General features: G+C 42.6%; 1 protein-coding gene across 6 annotated transcripts in view; it reads left to right on the top strand.

Annotated features, from left to right (window-relative positions):
• FSTL4 (follistatin like 4) overlaps positions 1-20,578 on the top strand; it is a 208,922-nt gene that overhangs the window by 58,411 nt on the left and 129,933 nt on the right. For all 6 annotated transcript variants that reach the window (XM_071443208.1, XM_071443207.1, XM_071443206.1 and 3 more), the window contains one exon: positions 8,315-8,563. In XM_071443208.1, the coding sequence (XP_071299309.1) occupies positions 8,315-8,563 (249 nt within the window). The remainder of the gene's footprint in view (positions 1-8,314; positions 8,564-20,578) is intronic.

Here is a 20,578-nt window from a genome sequence, read left to right as displayed (position 1 = left end):
TGTTCTTTGATATTATCATCCTAAAGATTTTTTCCCCCTTCATAGTATGCATGGTCTTCCTTATCTCCAGGGGATCAAGCAAGGAGGGCAGATTTAGATTAGATATTAGGAAAAAAATTCTTCCCTGTGGGTGGGCTAAGGCCTGGCACAGGTTGCCCAGAGGAGCTGTGGCTGCCCCATCCCTGGCAGTGTCCAAGGCCAGGCTGGATGGGGCTTGGAGCAGCCTGGGATAGTGGAAGGTGTCCCTGGCCATGGCAGGAGGTTAGAATGAGATACCTTTTAAGGTCTGTTCCAACTCAAACCATTCTGTGATCCTGTGATTTAATTACTGTATATTTAGCTTGTACCCCCTGCTGACATCCATCGTTTAGTTCTAATCTGCTGTTTCTACCTCTTAAAGACTTTTGGGTTGTCTTTAAGCAAAGCTTTAAAGAAGTTTATCAAGAATATGACTTCATTTGTAAGGTTGAAGTGTGTGACATGCACCTCTTAAAGAAAAGAAAATTAAATGCTTCTGGAAGTGCTGACACTGTGGTGACACTAATGGAGGATTCTAACCTGTCATGATGAAACCTCCTCCGGCAGCATTTAAACAGTTTGGTGCGAGTCAGATGATTTGTTAATTTACATAGAGCTGAATTCAAGAGTAATGTAATAAGGAAACTGAATGGGTATTAATTATAAAAGCTTATCTATTCCGTTTCTAATTAAAAATAAATAATCAGAATAATGTTGGGGTTTTTTTGTTACTAGAATGATGAAATGTCTTTCTGCTTCTCTTCTTTGGCTTCAATGAGCTTTATAAACTGATGTCTGAATGAGAAAATAAATAGAAAACTGGAAAAGTCTTTCTATCCAAGCTGAAATAACATTGCATTTGTGCATATGTAAGGGGAAAATAGGCATGCAGTAAACAATTTGATTTATTTTCTGATAAATGGTCTTATTGCAAAGTAATGAGTCAAAAAATAGAAAAAGAAGAGATTTCTGTGAGACTGAAGAATGCTCCTCAGATGGAAACGGGGTGTCTTTTGGTCTTGAAAAATTGGTAAGATTGCAATTTACATAGGTGTTGTGATGGTCAAGCATGTTCTCTGCCACTGCAGCATGTCCCAGTACACTTGGTTTATTGATTTCACCCTCCACCAAGTAGAAATGTTCCAAATGAGGGTAAAATTGTGAAAATTTTAGGATTAGATATTGAAAAATAGGCGGAAGTGGGAGATCTCTGCCTGGCTCCCAAGAGCTTTGGGGCAGCTGTGCAAAGGTCTCTGGGTTCCTGGTGATGGTGGAGGAGCCAGGGGAGGTGTGAGCGCCGTGTGGGGAAAGCCCTGGGCTGTGTGTCCAGAGGGGAGCAGAGAGCCAGCCAAAGGCAACATCCATGGACAGATTTAAGGGTTAACAGCTGGGAAAGACCCCGGCTGTTCAGCTTCCCTCCAGGAGCTCCACTGGTAATGCAGTTGGAGCAGTCAACATGAAAACAGGCAAGTCATCTGTAGTTATTTTATTATTGGATTGTAACCTCCCCCTGGTCTCTGCCACAAGAATTTCATGACACAAAGGATAAAAGCCCACTGAAAACAAGGAAGGGGAGCCAGGCTTGTACTGAGAGTAGGAGTGAAGAAACAGGACAGACAAAAGATTCATGAGCAAGATTAAAGGCAGCAAGACTGAGTTTGAGCAGCGACCCATAGGAATTTCATTGCCTTCCTTCAGAAGAATCTAGTCTTCTGATATGGAGCTTTGCCAAAGGAACCAAAGTATTAATCTGATCTGTTCCCTCCAGATCTGTGACTGAAATTTTCAGCCTTTTTTTTTTTTTTTGGGTGTGGAATACTGAGAAAATTAAAACCACAGTCAGATAAAATACATGTGTGTGCACATGTGCATATGCACGTTGCTACTATGCTTCACTCAGTTTCTCACAGCACTGGAAATATGGTACCCAAGGAAACATTGAATTTAATCACAGAATCATTAAATGGACTGGGTTGGAAGGGACTTAAAAGCTCATCTTTTTCCATCTGCTCTGCTGTGGCCAGGTACACCTTCCACTAGACCAGGTTGCATCAAACAATGTCCAGCCTGGCCCCAAACATTTAATCCTGCTGACCAATGCAGGAAATATATTAATCTTCTGCTAGCATTGTGCTGTCTCTTGTCCAGCTGGTTGTGGGGACCTGCTAAGCAGCTCACAAATGCAAGGAGAGGTGTGATGCCAATGGGAACTGCACAATTTTACCTTTGTGTCTATACTTGCTGCACAGGAGTATTGTAATAAAATTGCCTTCAGCATGCAGTACCTATCAAAGATAAATTTAGACAAATATTTAATAAAGAGCAATTTTATTAATTGCCTTTTCATCAGCTCTTTTGAGAAGAGAACAATAAGGAAAATTGTGCACAGTGAAGTTTCACGGCAAGGGTCTAAATATATATGGTCTCATACCTGTGTTGGTGTTTCTTCCTCAGTAATCTCTGTATATGCTTTACATAGTTTGGGTCTTTTCATCTCTGTGTCTTTTGTCTCTTTTTTGCTGTTAGTACCCTCACAGACCACAATACTATCCAAAAATAATATTTGATTAAGCTTTTGATCTCACAGTGGTTAGATGGATTTGAAATGGGACAAAATTAGGCTAATCACACTAAGAATAGCATAGTTACTTCTGATTTTCAAATGCCTTTTTCATGGTATGACCTCCAATGGTTTGCAGAGTTCTGACAGATACAGAAAGTAACATTAATTCCCATTTTCAGATGTAAAAAATTGATACAGAACATTTTTCTATAGTGTTGAGTGCTTCCTTGGTGTTATTTGCAGGGTAACTGCTTGCTGTTATTGAGCTTCTGTTGAGAATTACAATTTGTTTTTATTTGGTATTAAACTGCAGATGCAGATTCAGCAGTTCCCTTCATTCTGGTGTCCTTGGTGCAACTATCTGTCACAACCCTTCTTTCCAGAGTCTATTTTCCTTTCCTTTTGGGTCAGTTTTGTTTTTTAAAGTCTGTGAATCCTCCTGAAATAACATGACTATCTGGGAATTCTTACTATCTTTTGTTCTGAGGTGGCAGTCCATTTTATCCTGCCTTTTGTTTCATGTAGCCCATCTAAACTGGTGAAAATTATTGATTTTCTGTTTTTCTGTCCTCCTCTTCCAAGGCTGTTGTGTCCCTCTCCATCCTGCTCATGTGCACAAACCCACAGAGTTATCTCATGGATCTTGAAAGAAAATAGTTTGTACCTATAGCAGATCATATGCTTGAAAAACATCTTATTCTCTGTGTTATTCTCCAGGACAAATCACCATTTTTGCTTTATAAAAATAAATAATTATAGCAACATTAGGTTGGTAACAGAGACAATGAAGTTGCTGTTCATGTAAACATGGCTTCTCTGCCTCTCTGCTCTCATGTCAGGCACACAATGAAAAACCCAGGACCTCTTAGAAAACTCTCATAATGGAGACTGTTATGAAATTCCTGCTTTGTTTCCTTTCTTATTGTACTGTGGCAGTAAGGACATGTGCAGCACACAATTTGCCTGCTGATCATAGCCCAGTCTCCATATGTAGCTCAATTTTGGTTGCTTCCAACCATGAGTTACTCAAGAATCTACTTAAGATGTGCTGGGTAAGGAAGGTTTAGGAAGCTGTGCTGCAGCATCTGACTTTGTGTCCCAGTAAAAATGAGATGTGGAAAAGGAAGTGCATGGGAAGTGTGTGGTTGTGTATAATCTGTCTGTGAATGGATGTATGTAAATACACACTTGAACTATACATTTGTGTGTATCACTGTCATAGAGGGTTGGATTTTTTTTATTTTAATACTACATTTGCAAGGTGCATCATTGCCTTGGAAGGACTTGGTATAGAAGCTTTCAGTTTCAGTAATACATAATTAAAGTTTGTAGTTTTAGCCCTAGCTCTGATGTAATGTCTAAATTTCTTCCTTCAGCAATAAACCTGGATACCCAGCTGCCTGCTGGAGCTCACTGTTACTTGAGGGCAAACTTCCTTTTAACATAGAAATGTAATAATTTACATTTCTGCTGTGTATAAGCCACTTTCTATGAGCAGTGATATGATGGAGCTGTTTGGTTTTTGGGTTTGCTTTCTGCAATGGTTTTGTCTTGTTGGTCCTAAGTGAAACCACTGCTTGTCCTGAACCCAGCCTTCCTTTGGGAATTTTGAGGCAGTAAGGAATAGGATTGTATTTGGGAGAGAAGAAAAAGAAGCCTGTGTGCCTTAGTCTGATCTGTAACACATTTAGTGGTGTGCAAAAGGTAGATGAGGTCCCTGTCTTTAAGAATTAATGCACAGTTAGAGGATGTGCATTCTCTAATGTGGCAGGAACATCTTAATTTCCTCATTAAAGTCTTGCTTTGAGATGCAAGCAGCCTGAGCCTATGAAGTTTCTGAGCTCAGTTATTTTCTGCCTGCACCAAGCTCTTGTAAGTTTTCCACTGGAATTCCAAATTTCTCAGGGGCAACCAGGATCTAATTTGAGAAGTCAGGTGTGTTCATGGGTGTATGAGACTGGGTTTCCTCTGTCCATCCTTCTGTCCTTAGTGCAATATAAGGCCTCAGACTCTGGCCATGGTGAGCATCATTAATTAGTGTTGAAGAGTGGCTTGTTTTGCAAGATGATAGACTTTATACCTATGTAAATTACTTTCTCTGCAACTAATAAATTGAATAAATGATGCCTTCTCCATGCAGTACAGTGGGGCTCATTGTGCAGTTCGTGGTAGTTTCACTTGATTACCTTTCCCATTTCTGTTTTTAATAATCTTTGTAAGAGTGAGGAGTTCAGTCACTTCTAATAATCCCCAAAAAAGCAGTGGAAGGCATGTTTCACAACTGTGAGCTGCACTCCAGTGTCCTGCCTGTGGAATCCACCTTGATGCAATCAAGGAAAGTCTCTTTCCATGGTTCATGGTGCTGCTCCAGATAAATTGGTTACTTGGATAAAGACAACAGTGCTTGCACAGTCGAACACTTCCTTTCCTCTCCATTTGCTCTGTTCTGTTCCACACCTGTTGCTGTCCTTGCTGGCCAGGGGGTCCATTTGTGCAGCTGAGTGAGATTGTGGGCAGCTTTAGTTCTTCAAAGGATTATGCAAATAATAATTGAATTAAAGAGCTGCTGTCAACATTACGAGGTTCTGGCAAAGATAACTGATGTTAGCATCTGCCTGCAGACACAGGGATTTCAGAGTGGACTTGGACAGGGAGAAGCACATCAGGATTCCAGAATGCTTGAATATTTCCTTTCTGGCTGTTTGTGGGGTATATTTTTTTATCCCCTTTCCAAACTAAGCTGTTTAACCAGGAGTTGTCCATCTGGGAACACAGAGTAAATTAAACTCTGAACAAAATGAATAAGGCATAAATATAATCAGGGTTTCTGGGGTTTTTCCATAGTAACTGGGATAGACGGAGGAAAAATGAAGTATTTTATATTTTTATAGGCTGTTTCTTTTACAAATCTTTGTATCATTAAAAAACTGTAAAATCCCATTCTAATAAAAATGTTTGTCTTCAGTTATGCAAATTTAATATTAAAAATCAAAATACCAGAATTACTTGAGGCTCTTAGGAGCATTTTTGCTGCTCTCAGGGCAGGGTGCAGCTGTCACCTACTCAGATGTGACCTGGTGTATTAAATCAGAGCAGTACCTTGAATGAGGAGGCAGCAATAACCTTCAGTGAGATGCATAACACAGTCCTTGGCTGGTGCAAGCTCTGAGGGATCAATTTTTAGTGATCAAGGCAGCCCCTGAAGGTCTTTGCTGTAGTTGTACCTGAATTACATTTATATAGACAATAATAGCTGCTGAATCTTGATTTTTAAATAACTTTAATATCAACCACAGTCTCCAAAACAGTGTTTTTTAAGGAACATTGTGATGGAAAAGGCAAATGCCTGTACTGATGCAGGTCCTGCCACTGAGAGGAGGAAGAGGAAGAGGATGCTGGGCCAGAGCCTCCTCAAGTCCTCATCCTTTGGGCTGCTCTGGTTTACAGCAGGCACTGATAGATAATAGGACCTTTACAGGGAGGTCTCCCTGAGGTCACAAAATTTGCATTTCTGAGGATAATTTGCAAAAATTCTGGAACAATTAGTGAAGTAAGTAAAGAATAGTCAGATACTCCTTCCATGAGCTGTACTTTCTGCACTGCTCAGAGATGCTTTGACCTTCTAGTTTATTACAAGTCAGGAAAAGTCAATATTTCTTAGCTTGCCAAGTTGGAGGAATTTTAATGAGTTATTGAGTCAAATAGGTAATCCTCCAATAACAGACTTTTTTCCCTTTCAGATTTACTGTGATAAAAACAAAGGCTTAATGGGGACCAGGAAAAATGGGTTTTTTGTTAGAAACTCTTGCTTGTCTCTCTGCAAATGCTTTTAACCCCTTGACCACAAGTAGATGAAATGGAGCTTCAACACTGGGACATTTTGCATTGGCATCAAATGCTGGGCAGGCAGGGGCTGTGTTGATGTTAGCAGGGAATTTAACATGATAAAATGAGACTGAAGTAGCTGGTGCTGATGCTTCTCACATCTCTTTTGCATGTGATAAGGGGCTGGATGAGATCTGGTTTGTGCTCCTATGCTGAACTGTTTGGCTGCTGGAAAAATCTTTGAAGGGAAAAGCCCTGGGTGTACTTTAGAAGATGTTGTGGCATCCCAGTTGCTGCAGGGTGTGTTCCACTGGGTGCTGCAGCACATCTGGAGTGGTGCTTGCACTTGAACATCCTCTGAGAGCTGGCACACACCAAAACCTTTCCAAGAGCCAAACCTGCACATGGTAAATGTAGAGAAAAGGGATTTGCTTCCAAACCATCTTGCTGGTCCAGACTGAGTCCCCGGCTCTGGGGCAGCCCGAGTCTGGCTGTTGGAAGGCTGTGCAAGGCTGGCAGTGGGTTTTTGCACAAGGAAAGGCTTGGTCCTGGTATAATTGTGCCTTTGCAATTCCCCTTTGCTCAACTTGGTAAACTCCAATTAGCATAGAATGATGTAATTTCCTGAAAATCTGTTCATTGAGTGTAATGCTAATTACTGCTCTGAGTAGTGGCTTGTTTGGAAGTGCCTTGTCCTCTGTGAATTTTAGTCATGTTCTCTGTAAGCCTTTAAGTGAGGAAGCTTCATAAGCAGAAAATCTTATAGCACAAGGGCAGCCCTTTTAATAATATCAAAGACCACAGTAATATTCAGAATATCATATCCAGTGAATTCTTAACAGTAGTAGAAAGTTGTGTTTCACTATATGTCATTACTCAGAGTGTAGGAGTAGATACTGATGGTCCCTTTAACAATGACTGGTGTTTCCCCATTTCATTCCCTTCAGTGATAGTCAGTAGCATTCCTTTCAGTAGCAGTCTGTCTTTGGGATTATTTTTTCAAAAGCTCTCAACAGTTGTTTGTCTGAGCTTTCCTTGAAACCTGTGTGAATTTTAGCCTGGAGGATATTCTGCCTCTGAGTGGGAGCTTCTGGTTCCCAGGGTGAGAGCTGGACTCTGAATGTGCCCAGGAGCTGAGTGCTGACATTTGGGGCATTTTGCTGAGTTTTGTGAGCTGGAGTAGCGCAGGGTTTTGGAATTGCTTTCTGAATGTAACTCATGGTCAAAGTGTGGGCACTGAAATGCTCTCACTGGGCTTTATTCTAGGCTCTAGTTTTGTGAAGAGCTAACAGAACAAAGGGTTATGTGTCCATCACTTTCCAAGGCAGCACTTTGAGCACACGCTCACTGTTGTGGTAAGGGAAAGGGGAAGGTCTGGGAGTGCAGATCTGAGCACTCTTCAGGCTGCTGCTGCTCAAAGGGGAGCCCTTTGTACCTCCAGCACCTTTGCTGCTCCCGTCAGGGCTGTGCTGCTGTGTGGGCTGTTGAGGCCGGTGTGGCTCATGGTGGCATTTTCTGCTGTCCCCAGTGCTGCAGGGGCAGGAGCGGCAGCGTGGGCTGTTGAGGCCGGTGTGGCTCATGGTGGCATTTTCTGCTGTCCCCAGTGCTGCAGGGGCAGGAGGGGCAGCGTGGGCTGTTGAGGCCGGTGTGGCTCATGGTGGCATTTTCTGCTGTCCCCAGTGCTGCAGGGGCAGGAGCGGCAGCGTGGGCTGTTGAGGCCGGTGTGGCTCATGGTGGCATTTTCTGCTGTCCCCAGTGCTGCAGGGGCAGGAGGGGCAGCGTGGGCTGTTGAGGCCGGTGTGGCTCATGGTGGCGTTTTCTGCTGTCCCCAGCGCTGCAGGGGCAGGAGGGGCAGCGTGGGCTGTTGAGGCCGGTGTGGCTCATGGTGGCGTTTTCTGCTGTCCCCAGCGCTGCAGGGGCAGGAGCGGCAGCGGGCGCCCTGCGAGAGGAGGCTCTGTGGCCGGGGCAGCCGGTGTGTGCTCAGCGGGGACACGCAGCAGCCCGAGTGCCGGTGTGTGGAGGACTGCAAGGCCACCTACATGCCCGTCTGTGGATCTGACGGCAGGTTCTACGAAAACCACTGCCAGCTGCATCGAGCCTCGTGCCTGCAGAGGAAGAAGATCTACATTATCCACAGCAAGGACTGTTTCTTCAAAGGTAGGGCCTTGTTGAAAATAAATACTTCTGTAGGGCTTTCATCGCACGTCGTAATCCTGGTAAATGGCTGAATGCTGTGTTTTATTTCTAAGAGCTGAATTTTTCAGGGATGATTTATTCCAGGACAGCAGAGAACATACGCAATGTTTTATGCAGCTATTAAGCCCCTGAGTGCCATTGCCATGCAAAATGTAATCATACTGGGAACTGGTAAATAATTAACATTACTGTATGCATTGTGTGCACTGTAGTTGTGCTGCTCAGTACTTTCAGCTGCTAGTGTAATAACTTTTTACAATCCAATTCATTTGAAAAGGCTTTGAACAAGACAAAGATGTTAAGAAAAAGTAGATGGTGTAAACAAAAGTTTGCTGCAACATTGAGAAACAAAAACCTAGTCAGGCAAATGACACAGGCAAAGGAAAGGAGCTGCTTAAATGAAATAAGGAATGGGGACAGACTTTAAATAACTTTAAAGACAGTTCTGGTTACCAGTGGGACGCATACATCTGGAGCTCTTTTACTGGTTCAGTAGCAAATTTAATTATCATCTTTGCACCAAAGCCAGTCTCAAATCTTTCCCATTAATAATTTGTATGCCATGTACCATCCTGTCATCATGGGAGACTGCAGAAGTAGGAGCATGTGATAAAATGCCAGGGAATGGAAGAAGCTGTAAATTATTTTACTTCTAATGAGAGGTCTCACAAAGGGCCTCATTCGAGTATATCTTGAAAGCTCATTGTCAAATATGATTCTGTATACCTACAGGAAGATTTGAGTGGGTTGTTGCAAATATATCCAGTGACATTTACGTGATCAAATATGAAAATAATTCCTTTATCTTCAGCTCACTTAAGCCCCCAAGGAGATTGGCTGTATACAGAGCTATCCATCCTGAGTTCTTCTTTGCTAACATGATGCTAGAAGAGCCTATTTAAGAAACAGGAGACCATTTGAAGAGCTTATTAATATGTCCTTGTGATACCCTTTGGAGATAGAAAAGCAGTGCCATTCTTGTGTCTTGGAGAAGACATTGTCTTTTTGTGACTAAAATTTTTCCAGTGGTATGTAAGCACTGCTTTGCAGTGCATTGCAAAGTCTCATTTGTTTTGAAGATCTGGCTGTGGAGAGGACAACACAGCTGGTCAGAGCATTGATTTGGTGAACACCCTGGGTTAGTTTCTCACAGGCAGCCTCTGAATTTACCAAGGCAAAGAGGGATTTTATGGTTGTCACATTAAAAAGGAGCATCTAAAAAGGACACTTGTGCCTTGCTCCAAATGCTGTGCTTCTGCCTCTGGGTATCAAGTCAGATCAGGGTGGAAGCAGTGTCCATCCCTAGTAAGATGCAGGTGGGCCACTGCAGCATGAGAAACCTTGCAAAGAAAGGGAAAGTCTTAATTTCAAAGATGCTCACCAAGCCCCCACTCAGTTCAGGGGATTTTCTTTCCCTGACTACCAAAAACATTCCTTGGGTTTTTCATTCTTGACATCACCCACCTTTTTATGACAGTGTGTCTGCCCTGGGTTTTTATTTGTTCCTTATCACATATAGTGTTAAAGAAAATGAGTTCTTATTGCAGTAATCAGCCCCTGCAGTGGCTGTATTATGCCTAATGATAGAATGTCACGCTTGAATACTTCCCTGAACACACCATGAAATGATGTCAGAAAGTAGGAGTTGTGTGTCCCAGTTTAAAGTAACCCTCGAACTCTTGCCAGGGAGCACTGCTTAAATCTGCTTTTCAGCAGAATAACAGCTTTATGGAAGGGAAGAAAGAAACAAGCTCACTTCTCTTCCCACGTGAATAAATAAAAATGTACTTCACACCTCTGTCTGCAGAGATAACATACAGAAAAAAGTTTACCTTAAGTGGGGAATAATTCCACAGAATGGGACTCCACAGAAATACTTGGCTTCAGCCCTTTTTTCTACCATGCAGTTCCTGAGTAACCTTCTGTGTATTGCTCTGTTTATTGGTACTTTACTCTCCTATTTCTAAATCAAGAATGATAGTGGTTTCTCTTAAATCAAAATTTTCAGTCAGCAATTAAAGTACAGGTTTTTAAGCACCATTGTAAGTGTAAAAAGAAACGTAAGACTTTGACTGGAGAAAAACCTTTAAGGTGCAAAATCACAGAATCCCCAAATGGTTTGGGTTGGAAGTGACCTTAATGAGCCTCCTGTTCCAACCCCACTGGTGTGGTCAGGGACACCTTCTGCTAGACCAGATTGCTCTAGCACTAAGCACACGTTTTCTGTTCGCTTTTGATCAAGTAGATAATTTAATTATTTGGATACAGTCAGACTGATGAGTGGGCTGCTTCAAGTTTTGTTGTCCCTGTTGACTTGTTCAATTAAGATTTAAATTCCTGTGTAGAGCTGAGGGATGCTGCAGACTGGATGTTTGTGTGTGCTCTGCCAGTTTGCCCAGTTATCAGTGACAAACTGGATGGACTTAAAGTAAGACAGAGATCAAATACCCTGATTCTACTTTGGCTGAGCCAGGCCTATCCACAGTAAACTGACAATAAAGCAAACAGCAGAGATTTGTTTTCTTTTGTGTATTTTGGGAAAGGATTTTTTGATCTTTTAGCATATTTATCAAATGTGAAGTGCTCTGTAAATACTAGTGAGTAGCAGATAGTCCTGTGTGAGTAGAAGCATTTGCATTCTGTAGTAGCAATAGTATTAGGAAGAGCAGAAGAGAATTTGTCCCTGGGAAAATGACTGATTTCTCCTTGGTCCAGCCTGGAATAAAATGGCTCCTCGAAATCTTGAGAGTCCAAAACATTGAAAAAACTCATGGAAATGTGAATGAAGCAATGAGAGATCTCAGCAGGAGTGATCTCCCCAGGCTTTATCCTTCAGCCTCTGATACAGCTCAGTTCCCCTTACAAAAAACTATAAATGCAGTCCCTTTTCCTCATTTGATAAAGCAAATAGGTGGGAAATTTCACTTGGGAGTTTGAAGTCACAAGGGAAATACTGTGAAGCAGAAGCCCTAAACCCAGAGATCTCAGGAGAAATGTCAATCCCACTCATAGCCCTTCACATTCTCCTTGATCTAGTTGTCCTTCCTGGTGTGAAATACATTTTGGTTTTCCCATAGGAAAAGGTTCTATTTAGGACTTGTCTACCATGTGGCAGGGTTTTTTTCATTTTCTATGTTTTCACTAGTTTGTGAGTTTCTGTAGTCATTTGATTGAGGTGTTGGTGATTTTTACTGGGTAAGAAAATACATAAATATAAAAGTGCTTTTACTGTGTGCTGAACTAATCAGGAAAGAAGTTTTTCTTCCCCAAAAGTTCTCCCAGTACTTATGAAGACTGGCAAGATAGCTATACTCATAATAACAATTGTCCCATGGATGTCCAGAATGAGCACTTGGTCTGAAATTGTTCCTGTTTGAATAAATGCCTTGGATAATGAGGTTATATCATTTCAACACAGGATTTGGACTATGCTTTGCTTTTTTGTAGCAGTAGTCCCCTTTTTTTTCCACTGCTTTTCATTTTTCTTTCCTTTTGACTGTCTACACTCACTCTGTCTCTTCCCTCTCTTTTCTCTTATTATTTTTGGCCAGAGATAGCTGTGCAGACACCGTTCAATAATTTTTCTTCCCTTACCTTCTTCCCTCCACCAGAAATATCAGAGCAATGCACTTCCCTAGCAGTTTGCATACATTACAGAAATTCTGTTTAGAGCTGTGATTTTCCATTTTCAGGATTTAGGAGTAATTGTCCCCTTTCTTTCTTTCTCTTCCTGCTTTTTTCTGCTTGATCAGCAATCTCAGAGCTCCTGTGCATCAGCCAAGCCCTTGCTGGAGGAAGGCAACCATGTTTGCTTGCTCAAGCTCATTCTTTATTTTCTGTGGTTCTGACATCCTCTCTTTATCCAGGTGGATTGGGTTTTTCATAAAAAGCTCAGCTTTTCTTGCCAGCCTGTACAGCAGCTTTGTGCTTCAGCTGCTCAGATTGACTTTGTGCTCTGGCATGAATTCAGTCCAACTTAGATGACCAAATTCTTGAACTTTCCATTATGTAAATGAACTATACCTGTGTTGACTACTTAAAATATTTTTTTTGTCCATTTGGTCCGCTTGTACCAAAGCTCTAATTTTATGAAATCTGACAGAATTTTATACAGAGAGATGGTGTGCTGTAAAAGCATGTTCATGTCTGGTATTCCAGTCCCATTCTCTTCCTTCCTTCTCTACTGAAATGTCAGTATTAATTTTTCAATAATTTTGTCCCGTTGCTTAAAATATGTCTTTTTTTTTTCTTTTAAGCAACTATCTGGCAGTAATTTCCCTCCTTATACAAGGTCGTTTCTTGTCCTGTAATAAGTCATAATTTTGTACATATTTTGTACAGAATTTTATAAGAAATCTGTGGAAAACCACCTGCCTTTCTCCTTTCTGTTACATACACACAGTCACACTGTTTGGTTTGAGGCTTACACTGATGGTCAGAACAATATTTCATGCCATGAATTTATATATAAAGTGTTCTGGAGTAGTGTGCACGCCTCTGTGGAGGGTTGCTGTGCATGTGCACACATGTGAGTGTGCTTGCACATTGACAGAGCCAGAATAATGTGTTCTCTCAGGACATTTATGCACAGGTAGTGTAGCAGAGGATGGAACCTGGATCTGCATGGAGAGAGATTGAGAAGCAAAGGGCACAGCTGAGATGAGGTGTTCAGCTGATGTAAGGTTATGGCTTTCCCTTGGAGACTGGTTGAGTGCTGGCACAGGCTGCCCAGGTGCCATCTCCATCTCTGGGAGCTTTCAGAACCTGGTTGGGAGCAGCCCTGAGCAACTTAGTCTGAGCCTGCACTAAATGTTTTGATGGAAGCCTCTTCCAGCCCGTATCATCCCATAATCTTATGATTTCATGACCCTAGGTAATGGCATCTTTCATTTTCAACCGCTCTTATCTTTCTTCCAGTTCTCAAAAAGATTTTTTCTAATTAAGGAAAATGATAATCTTCTGCATGTTGACAGAAAATTTTCTATGCTTGAATGTAAATAAATTACAAACCTGGGAAAAAAACTAAACAAGCAGGCTGATAATTTGTATCACTGCAGTAATCTCAAATACATATGAATTCAGCCTCAGGTGATGGTAGTTTATTTCCTCTGTACTGTATTTGTTGTCCATGTGTTAGTTCTGTGCTTTGTTACTTCCAGAAGTAATTTGTTCTACGGAATAGCATTTCAAAACATCTCTGGGAAGGTGTTGAATGTTTTGCCCATTATGTGCTTGCAGCACAGGCAGACCCGCTCCATTGCTGGTTTGCAGACTGGAAGGAAATCTGCTCCATTTAACACTCTCTGTCTTTCCAGCTGGAAAAATTCTGAGTATGAACTAATGGCACTTTTCCCAGCTGGCAATTAATATTTGCTGATTTAACTTTGCAGCAGTGCTGCCAGACTGCTCCGGTGGCAGCGAGCTGGGAAGGGGCGGCTGGGAGGAAGGCAATTAATCCCTGCTGGAGGAGGCTGGGGCTTTGACATGGAGGTGAAGCCTCTAATGATCATTTCAGTGTCCAGTGTAAATATATTAGGAGCTTAAAGCGTTATAAAGAGAGATAAGTGCTGTGTAAAATGAAGGAATGTGTTTGCTGTCAGTAGAGCTGATACAGTTCTTAATAAACTGAATTCCAGAGGGATTCCTTTCTATTCTCACACTGCCTTTTCAGCTCCCTCCACTTAGTCTTTTGGGGAGGGATCAATTTTACCTGGCTTTTCAGGCTGACTGCTCTTAAATGTGATTTATTGCTTTACACCTAATAAACAGACTGCATCAATCTTTGGGGTAAATTATGGAAATTCCACTGATTTATGTAAGGATACGAATAAGGGACTGCTAGTCTGCTCCTAGCTTTGGTAATAGAAATTTTCTAGGAATAGGTTTAGGATCTTGAAAATTATTTTCTGTTTTAAGAGAAAATTGGATGCTTACATTCCTGAAATTCATGGAAAGGAAATCTTGGCTAACAGTCAGTTGTGAAACTCCCTGGTTATAGGTGGGCTTTCACTGGAAATTAAATGCCAATAAAAAGAGTGGGGAAAGTCTAGGCATAAGCAAAAGAATGAAAAATAGCAGAGATCCTAAAGTCTAACAAAAAGAGATCTTTAATTAAATATTAATTACATATTAGTAATAGAAAACCTTTGCTGGGGACCTCATGGCCATAATGGGAATCCCACAGGTGGGAGGGAAAGTGGGACTGGAATCCTGCAATGGGCACTGAGTTTGACATGGTCAATCAAAAGATGAATTATTCTCACTGGAACTCCTCACAGCAGGGCCATTGCTTCTGCTTGGCCAAAAATAAAAATCTGTTTCCCTGGTGCTGGGACTGCATAGACCATTGACAGATTTTAGTTCCAGTCAGTAAAGCCAAAGTGGAGAACACACGCCATGGATGAAGCTAGTGTAAAAAGTGGTGTTATCTGATGTGATCCCTGTCCAGCATTCTTGGTGGTTTTATATCTCCAATTTGAGGCAATAGCCATTTGGGGAGTGCAGGAATAACTGTGATGTGGCTTTTTATTTTTTAGATATGAAATTGTGTAACATTTGCTTAGAGCAGTCATGACCGTGACCCCCATGAACAGTTTTATTTGGTGACTGTTATCTGTCTCATCTTATTTAGGGCCCAGTCTATTAATCTTCTCCACTTGCCAGTCTTGATGTGTATGGCCATAATATCTCCCATAAAACCAAAAAGCTTCATACTGTGTATCAGCTAGTGAACAAAGGAATTAAAGGGTATTTCAGCAGCAGTATTAACATCTTGAAAAAGAAAAGTGAGAATTGATCTTTCTAATTTGTTTCCCCCTTGTAACTGAGGAGGTCCTGGTTGAACTGGAGTCACTGAAGCCATGGTTAATGGAATGGGCAGCTGGAGGACCATGCCAGCACCCAGCACTGTGTAGCAATCCCTGCCCTCCATGAATGTAGAATATGAGAGGAAGTGCTTGCATGTTGAAAATAGAAAAGCTCAGCCTAAATCTCCATGGTGTGGAGGAAGACCATACTCCATGAGGTGGTCTCAGTTTGAAGCTCCCCCCCCAAGTTTCAGCTTCATGTTCTTGAGGGCCAAGAAATGAGATGCAGGTGGCTTTAGGGAGCCATCTGCTCCAAGCCTGGGTCTGCTAAACCTTCACTGCAGTGCTTCAGGAAAGCTGAGAGGTGATAATGAAGCTTTTTTTGAAGTACAGCCTTAGCAGTTGTGATGGGGGACGGAGCAGAGGAGGAGGATGAAGAATCAAAGTGTGTGGGAAGAGAAGCAGGGAGGTGGTTTGTATTTACCAGTGGAAGTTCCTGTGCCAACTTTGGTGCTGCTATCTGCAGCACTCGTTATGTCAAGGGGGTGTTTGTCTTTCTTTTTTTATCTATTTTTGTGTGCTCTTTGCATCTGACATGTGCTTGTTGCAATTTGGTGGCAGTCTGAACTCAGTGTCCACATCACTTTTCTTTGCAAGTCACGTTCATGTTTATTGTACATTCATTTTGGAGCTCAAAACATACTTAAATATTGAAGAGCCTTATGTAGGAAAAGTTTTTGCTTTTTTTAGTGTGTTAAATTTAATATTAGCTCTCACCATTCCGTCAGCGATTTTCCAAAACGCTCCAAGTGGTGTAAAACTGGAGAAATGCCAGCAAAGTGGGGCATTACAAAGTCATGATTAAAAATTGACACAGGTACTGAGCTCCTGCATTGCTGAACCTCTCACAGTCCTGAAAAGAGCTTGGATGCTCAAAAGTTTGTCTGCTTTTTTCCTCAACTCAATTATCTTAAAGATCTTTTCCAAACTAAAATATTCTGTGAAGTTTCTACATCCATAGCTTTCCCAGCGAAAGGAAAGGCCGGCACGTGCCAAATAATTTCAAATGAATGGCAACAAATACTGTAATACTTTTGAAGTTGCCTTTATTTCCCTAAAATTGCATACATTTTACCAATAGAAAAATTGCTGGCTTGCTTAAGGCCCCCACAAATCACCCTTTGAGGAGCAACACGCAGCTTGATACCAGGGGACTCTCCACAGGACACCTCCAGCTCTGTGCTGAGACAGTGGCCAGGGAAAACCTTAATTTCAGAATAAATAAAAAAGCTGCAAACCTGAGAGAGATAGAGAGATTGCTTTAAATGAAAACTGAAAAGGTTAAAAGGTAGAGATGAGCATTAAAGATTAAGATGATTAGATCATGGTAAAGGGCGCTGGAAGCTGAATGAAGAAAAACAAATGGCTGGAATGAATTTTAGGGCTAGGGAGACTGAGGCAGGGAGATTTAGAAGTCCTTTAAAGATAAAAAGAACTGATTGAAAATAGCTGATTAAAAGCTATTCAGCACAAATGCTAATTTTTCTGGGTGTTCAGTATAAAAGTCTGTGGAGCAAATTGAAATTCTGAGTGCCTGGGAATACCAACAGGCTGGATGCTGCAGATTCAATTAGGTAGCTGCAAGGAAAAAGCTGGTCCAGCATCCCCCAGCCTTCTCTCCCTTCCTGCCTCTGTCCACCAGGATTTAACAGGCAGTTCTTACTAATATGCTTGGGAAGGCTGAATCCTACCAGAGATGTCCTGAAGTCATGGGAATATGAGTTGAAATGAGCACTCCCCAGCATGGGGTACTGATAAAGCCCCTTATAATTTCCCAGTTGTTTTTTTTTGCTGTAGAATTGAAGCTGTTCTCTCCTCAGGGGCTCACAGAGTGCCAGGGGTGAGGTTATCTGCCTATGCTTGCCTGCCTGAAGTGCAACTGCTCCCACAAATAATAAAACTTGACATGGGGAGCTAATGAATTATCTGCAGATTTATTCTGTCTGCTCATGGCTTGAAAGCTCTTTGGGTAGAAACTTCTTTTTCCTGCTAATACCCCTGTTAATAGAATTAATGTCAAATGTAAAGTACAGAGTTAATTATCAGTGCAATTGTAGGAATGGGGGGGAAGGGGCTGGCAGTGTGTAGGAGCATCATAGAATCATCATTGACTGCTTTGGGTTGGAGGGGACCCTCCAGTTCATCCAGTTCATCCAGTTCCCACCCCCTGCCATGGCCAGGGACACCTTCCACTGTCCCAGGCTGCTCCAAGCCCCATCCAGCCTGGCCTTGGACACTTCCAGGGATGGGGCAGCCACAGCTGCTCTGGGCAGCCTGTGCCAGGGCCTCAGCACCCTCACAGGGAAGAATTTCTTCCTAAGATTCAATCTAACCCTGTTTTCTGACAGTGTGAAGCCATTCCCCTTTGTCCTGTCATTGCTGGGTGCTGGTGCAGGGATGGGGGTTTGTGCAGGGATGGGGGTTTGTGCAGGGATGGGGGTTTGTGTAGGGGATGGGGGTTTGTGTAGGGGATGGGGGTTTGTGCAGGGATGGGGGTTTGTGCAGGGGTGGGGGTTTGTGCAGGGATGGGTGCTGTGGCAGGGGGGTCTGTGCCCCATCCCTTTGCCCAGAGCTGGTTCAGGTGGTCCCAGTGCAGTCCATCAAAGTGTTCTAGAATGCTTTACAAAGATTAATGAATTAGACCTCACAGCACCATTGCATGCCAGGAAAATAGCAATCCAGCCATTACAGAGGAGCAATTGCAGTCTAGAGGAGACCCAGTGACTTTCTCAAGGTTATAGAACTCATGTTAAATGATCCCAACCCTAAGTACCCTGTCCCTATAAAATCCCCTGGCTGGTTTTTCTGTAGGATTTGACAGGGGTGAAGGAGGGGTATGGCTGGGCCAGGGCTCCAGGACACAGAATCCTTGTGCCCAAGCAGGATGAAACTGGTGGTGAGTGGTCCAAAGAGGAGAGTTGTACCTGGAAGGGTAGGATTGTGCTGTCCTTGGCAAAGCAGCTTTGAGAGCATCTGGCTGCTGTCCTGGCATGAAGAGATGGCCCATGTTTGGATTTGCAGCTCTGGAAGGGAAAGGAAATGCAGGAATCACATAAGTTCAACTGCAGCCTCCTCATCTCATAACGGTCGTGGTGAAAAAAATATCCCCATGGTAATGAGCCCATGTGATGGAGTAAAAACAGAGCTTGGTCTCTTCTGCTCTTTAAGTTAAAAATTGAGAAGGAATGAGCCATGCAATGGAGAGGGAGCTCACAATTGAAATGTATCCAAGTATTTAAATATTTAAATGTAACCTTTGTAGTAAAAAGCTGATTGGTGTGATGTGTCCAAAGGAAGGCATTTTTATTTACCTTTTGAATGAGGGTTGTTTGCACTGCAAACAGCCTGATGGGCTGAGCAAAGGCTCACCTGGAAGAGTTTGCCATGGTGGGCATGGGGTTTGTCTCTTCTGCAAGTGACTGCAGTCTTCTGTCAGGGCTTTCCTCTTCCTTCCTTGCTTTTAGTCTGCCATACTGGCAGTTCAGTTGAGAGTTTTGCTGTTTTTCAGGAATAATGAGGGGGATTTTATTTTTCAAATTATTACAAATTTCAGTATGAAATTTTAGTGGGGTTTTATTTATTAATCCTTATTTACCTGCTCTGGCACAGCAGCTCACCAGGAGGTTTTGTGGCAGGTTGGTGCCTTATGGTCCCTCTGCAGTTTGGAGATTTACAAGGACCCTGAGGGCACAGGACAATCCTGGGCATCCTTGTGCAACACCAGCCAATCTCCTCACCAGTTTTCCAGTGGAATCCATGGTGCTGAATGCTAGGCATTGTTATAGTTTGGGTTTCTTTTCATTTAAACTACAGCAAGCCAAATACTGTGCAAACATTCGTGGTGAATATTTAGTTGTAATGTCACATGTAAGCATTTTGCTGTATCCATGGCCCTGTAGTTTGCTATTCATGAATATTTTAGCAAATTGGTTTACTAACAGGAGTGTTGCCTGGAAGCAAATGTTCCTGAATATTTGTAGAAAAGCAGATTTAACTTTGGGTTTGCAGCTACTTGCTGTGGGAGCATTATCTAAGCCCCATCTTAACGCTCCTCTGGGAGGACCAGCATAGCCAATTAAAGCAAATCTTGTTTGGAAATGGGATTCTCATAACCTGCCCATGATAAAATGATATAAGGAGCTCTATCTCTGTATACAGACTGACAGACAACTGGATCAAGCTTGTGCAGCTCACCCTTGGCACAGCACCTGGGTGCCTTGCAGATAAACTGGGAGCAATAGCAGAATTTCTTGAGGACTTGCAAGAATTCTCTGATATCTGGTATGGTTTTTGGATCAGAGCTGTGAGAGGGAAAGATTTAGAAATACATATTTTTGGTTGGTGTGTCCCATGTAATGTGTAAGTTTTTGAAGGGCAGCTGTGCTCTGGGTTCTGCTGCATTCTTCTGGCTTGAGTTGTAAAACAGTCTTGAAAGAAAATTGCTGCGGTGCTATTTTCATATGGCCAGTGTTCAAGTAGCTATACTTGAATTCTAGAATAACTAGAAAAAATGTGAAGAGGCATGAATACCTGCTCAGCTCAGGCCTGCAGGTGCTTGAGCTCACTGTGAGCTGCACAGGGGCTGTGGCAGTGCAGGACTGGGGTGGGTGTTTCGTGTTCAGGGCATTGAAGGGAGGGGACAGACCTTGGTTCAGTCTCTGTCTCCAGGACTCCAGGGTCTGAGCTGTGCAGACACCACAGCACTGCATGGTGAGGGAGCTGCTCTTTCCTGTGGACTCAATGCCATCAGTGAGGACAGAGACTGGATTTTAGGAATAAATTCTTCCCTCTGAGGGTGCTGAGGCCCTGGCACAGGTTGCCCAGAGCAGCTGTGGCTGCCCCATCCCTGGAAGTGTCCAAGGCCAGGTTGGATGGGGTTTGGAGCAGCCTGGGACAGTGGAAGGTGTCCCTGCCCATGGGAGGGGGTTGGAACTGGGTGAAATGAGCTTTAAGGTCTCTTTTGATCCAAACCATTTTGTGATGATTCTGTGAAGTGATGCTCACAGTGCTGCACCTCTCCATCCACAGCTTCCCATTCCTTTCCCATTTGTTCCCTCCAATGGTTTCCATCAGACTTCATCCCTCACCCTCTGTAGGCATGTGTGAGATG

The sequence above is a fragment of the Agelaius tricolor genome, unplaced genomic scaffold (genome assembly GCF_023055355.1).
Source record: "Agelaius tricolor isolate 1412-34295 unplaced genomic scaffold, bAgeTri1.0.p SCAF_18, whole genome shotgun sequence".
Classification (NCBI taxonomy): domain Eukaryota; kingdom Metazoa; phylum Chordata; class Aves; order Passeriformes; family Icteridae; genus Agelaius; species Agelaius tricolor.
This window is presented reverse-complemented; position numbering and strand designations above follow the sequence as displayed.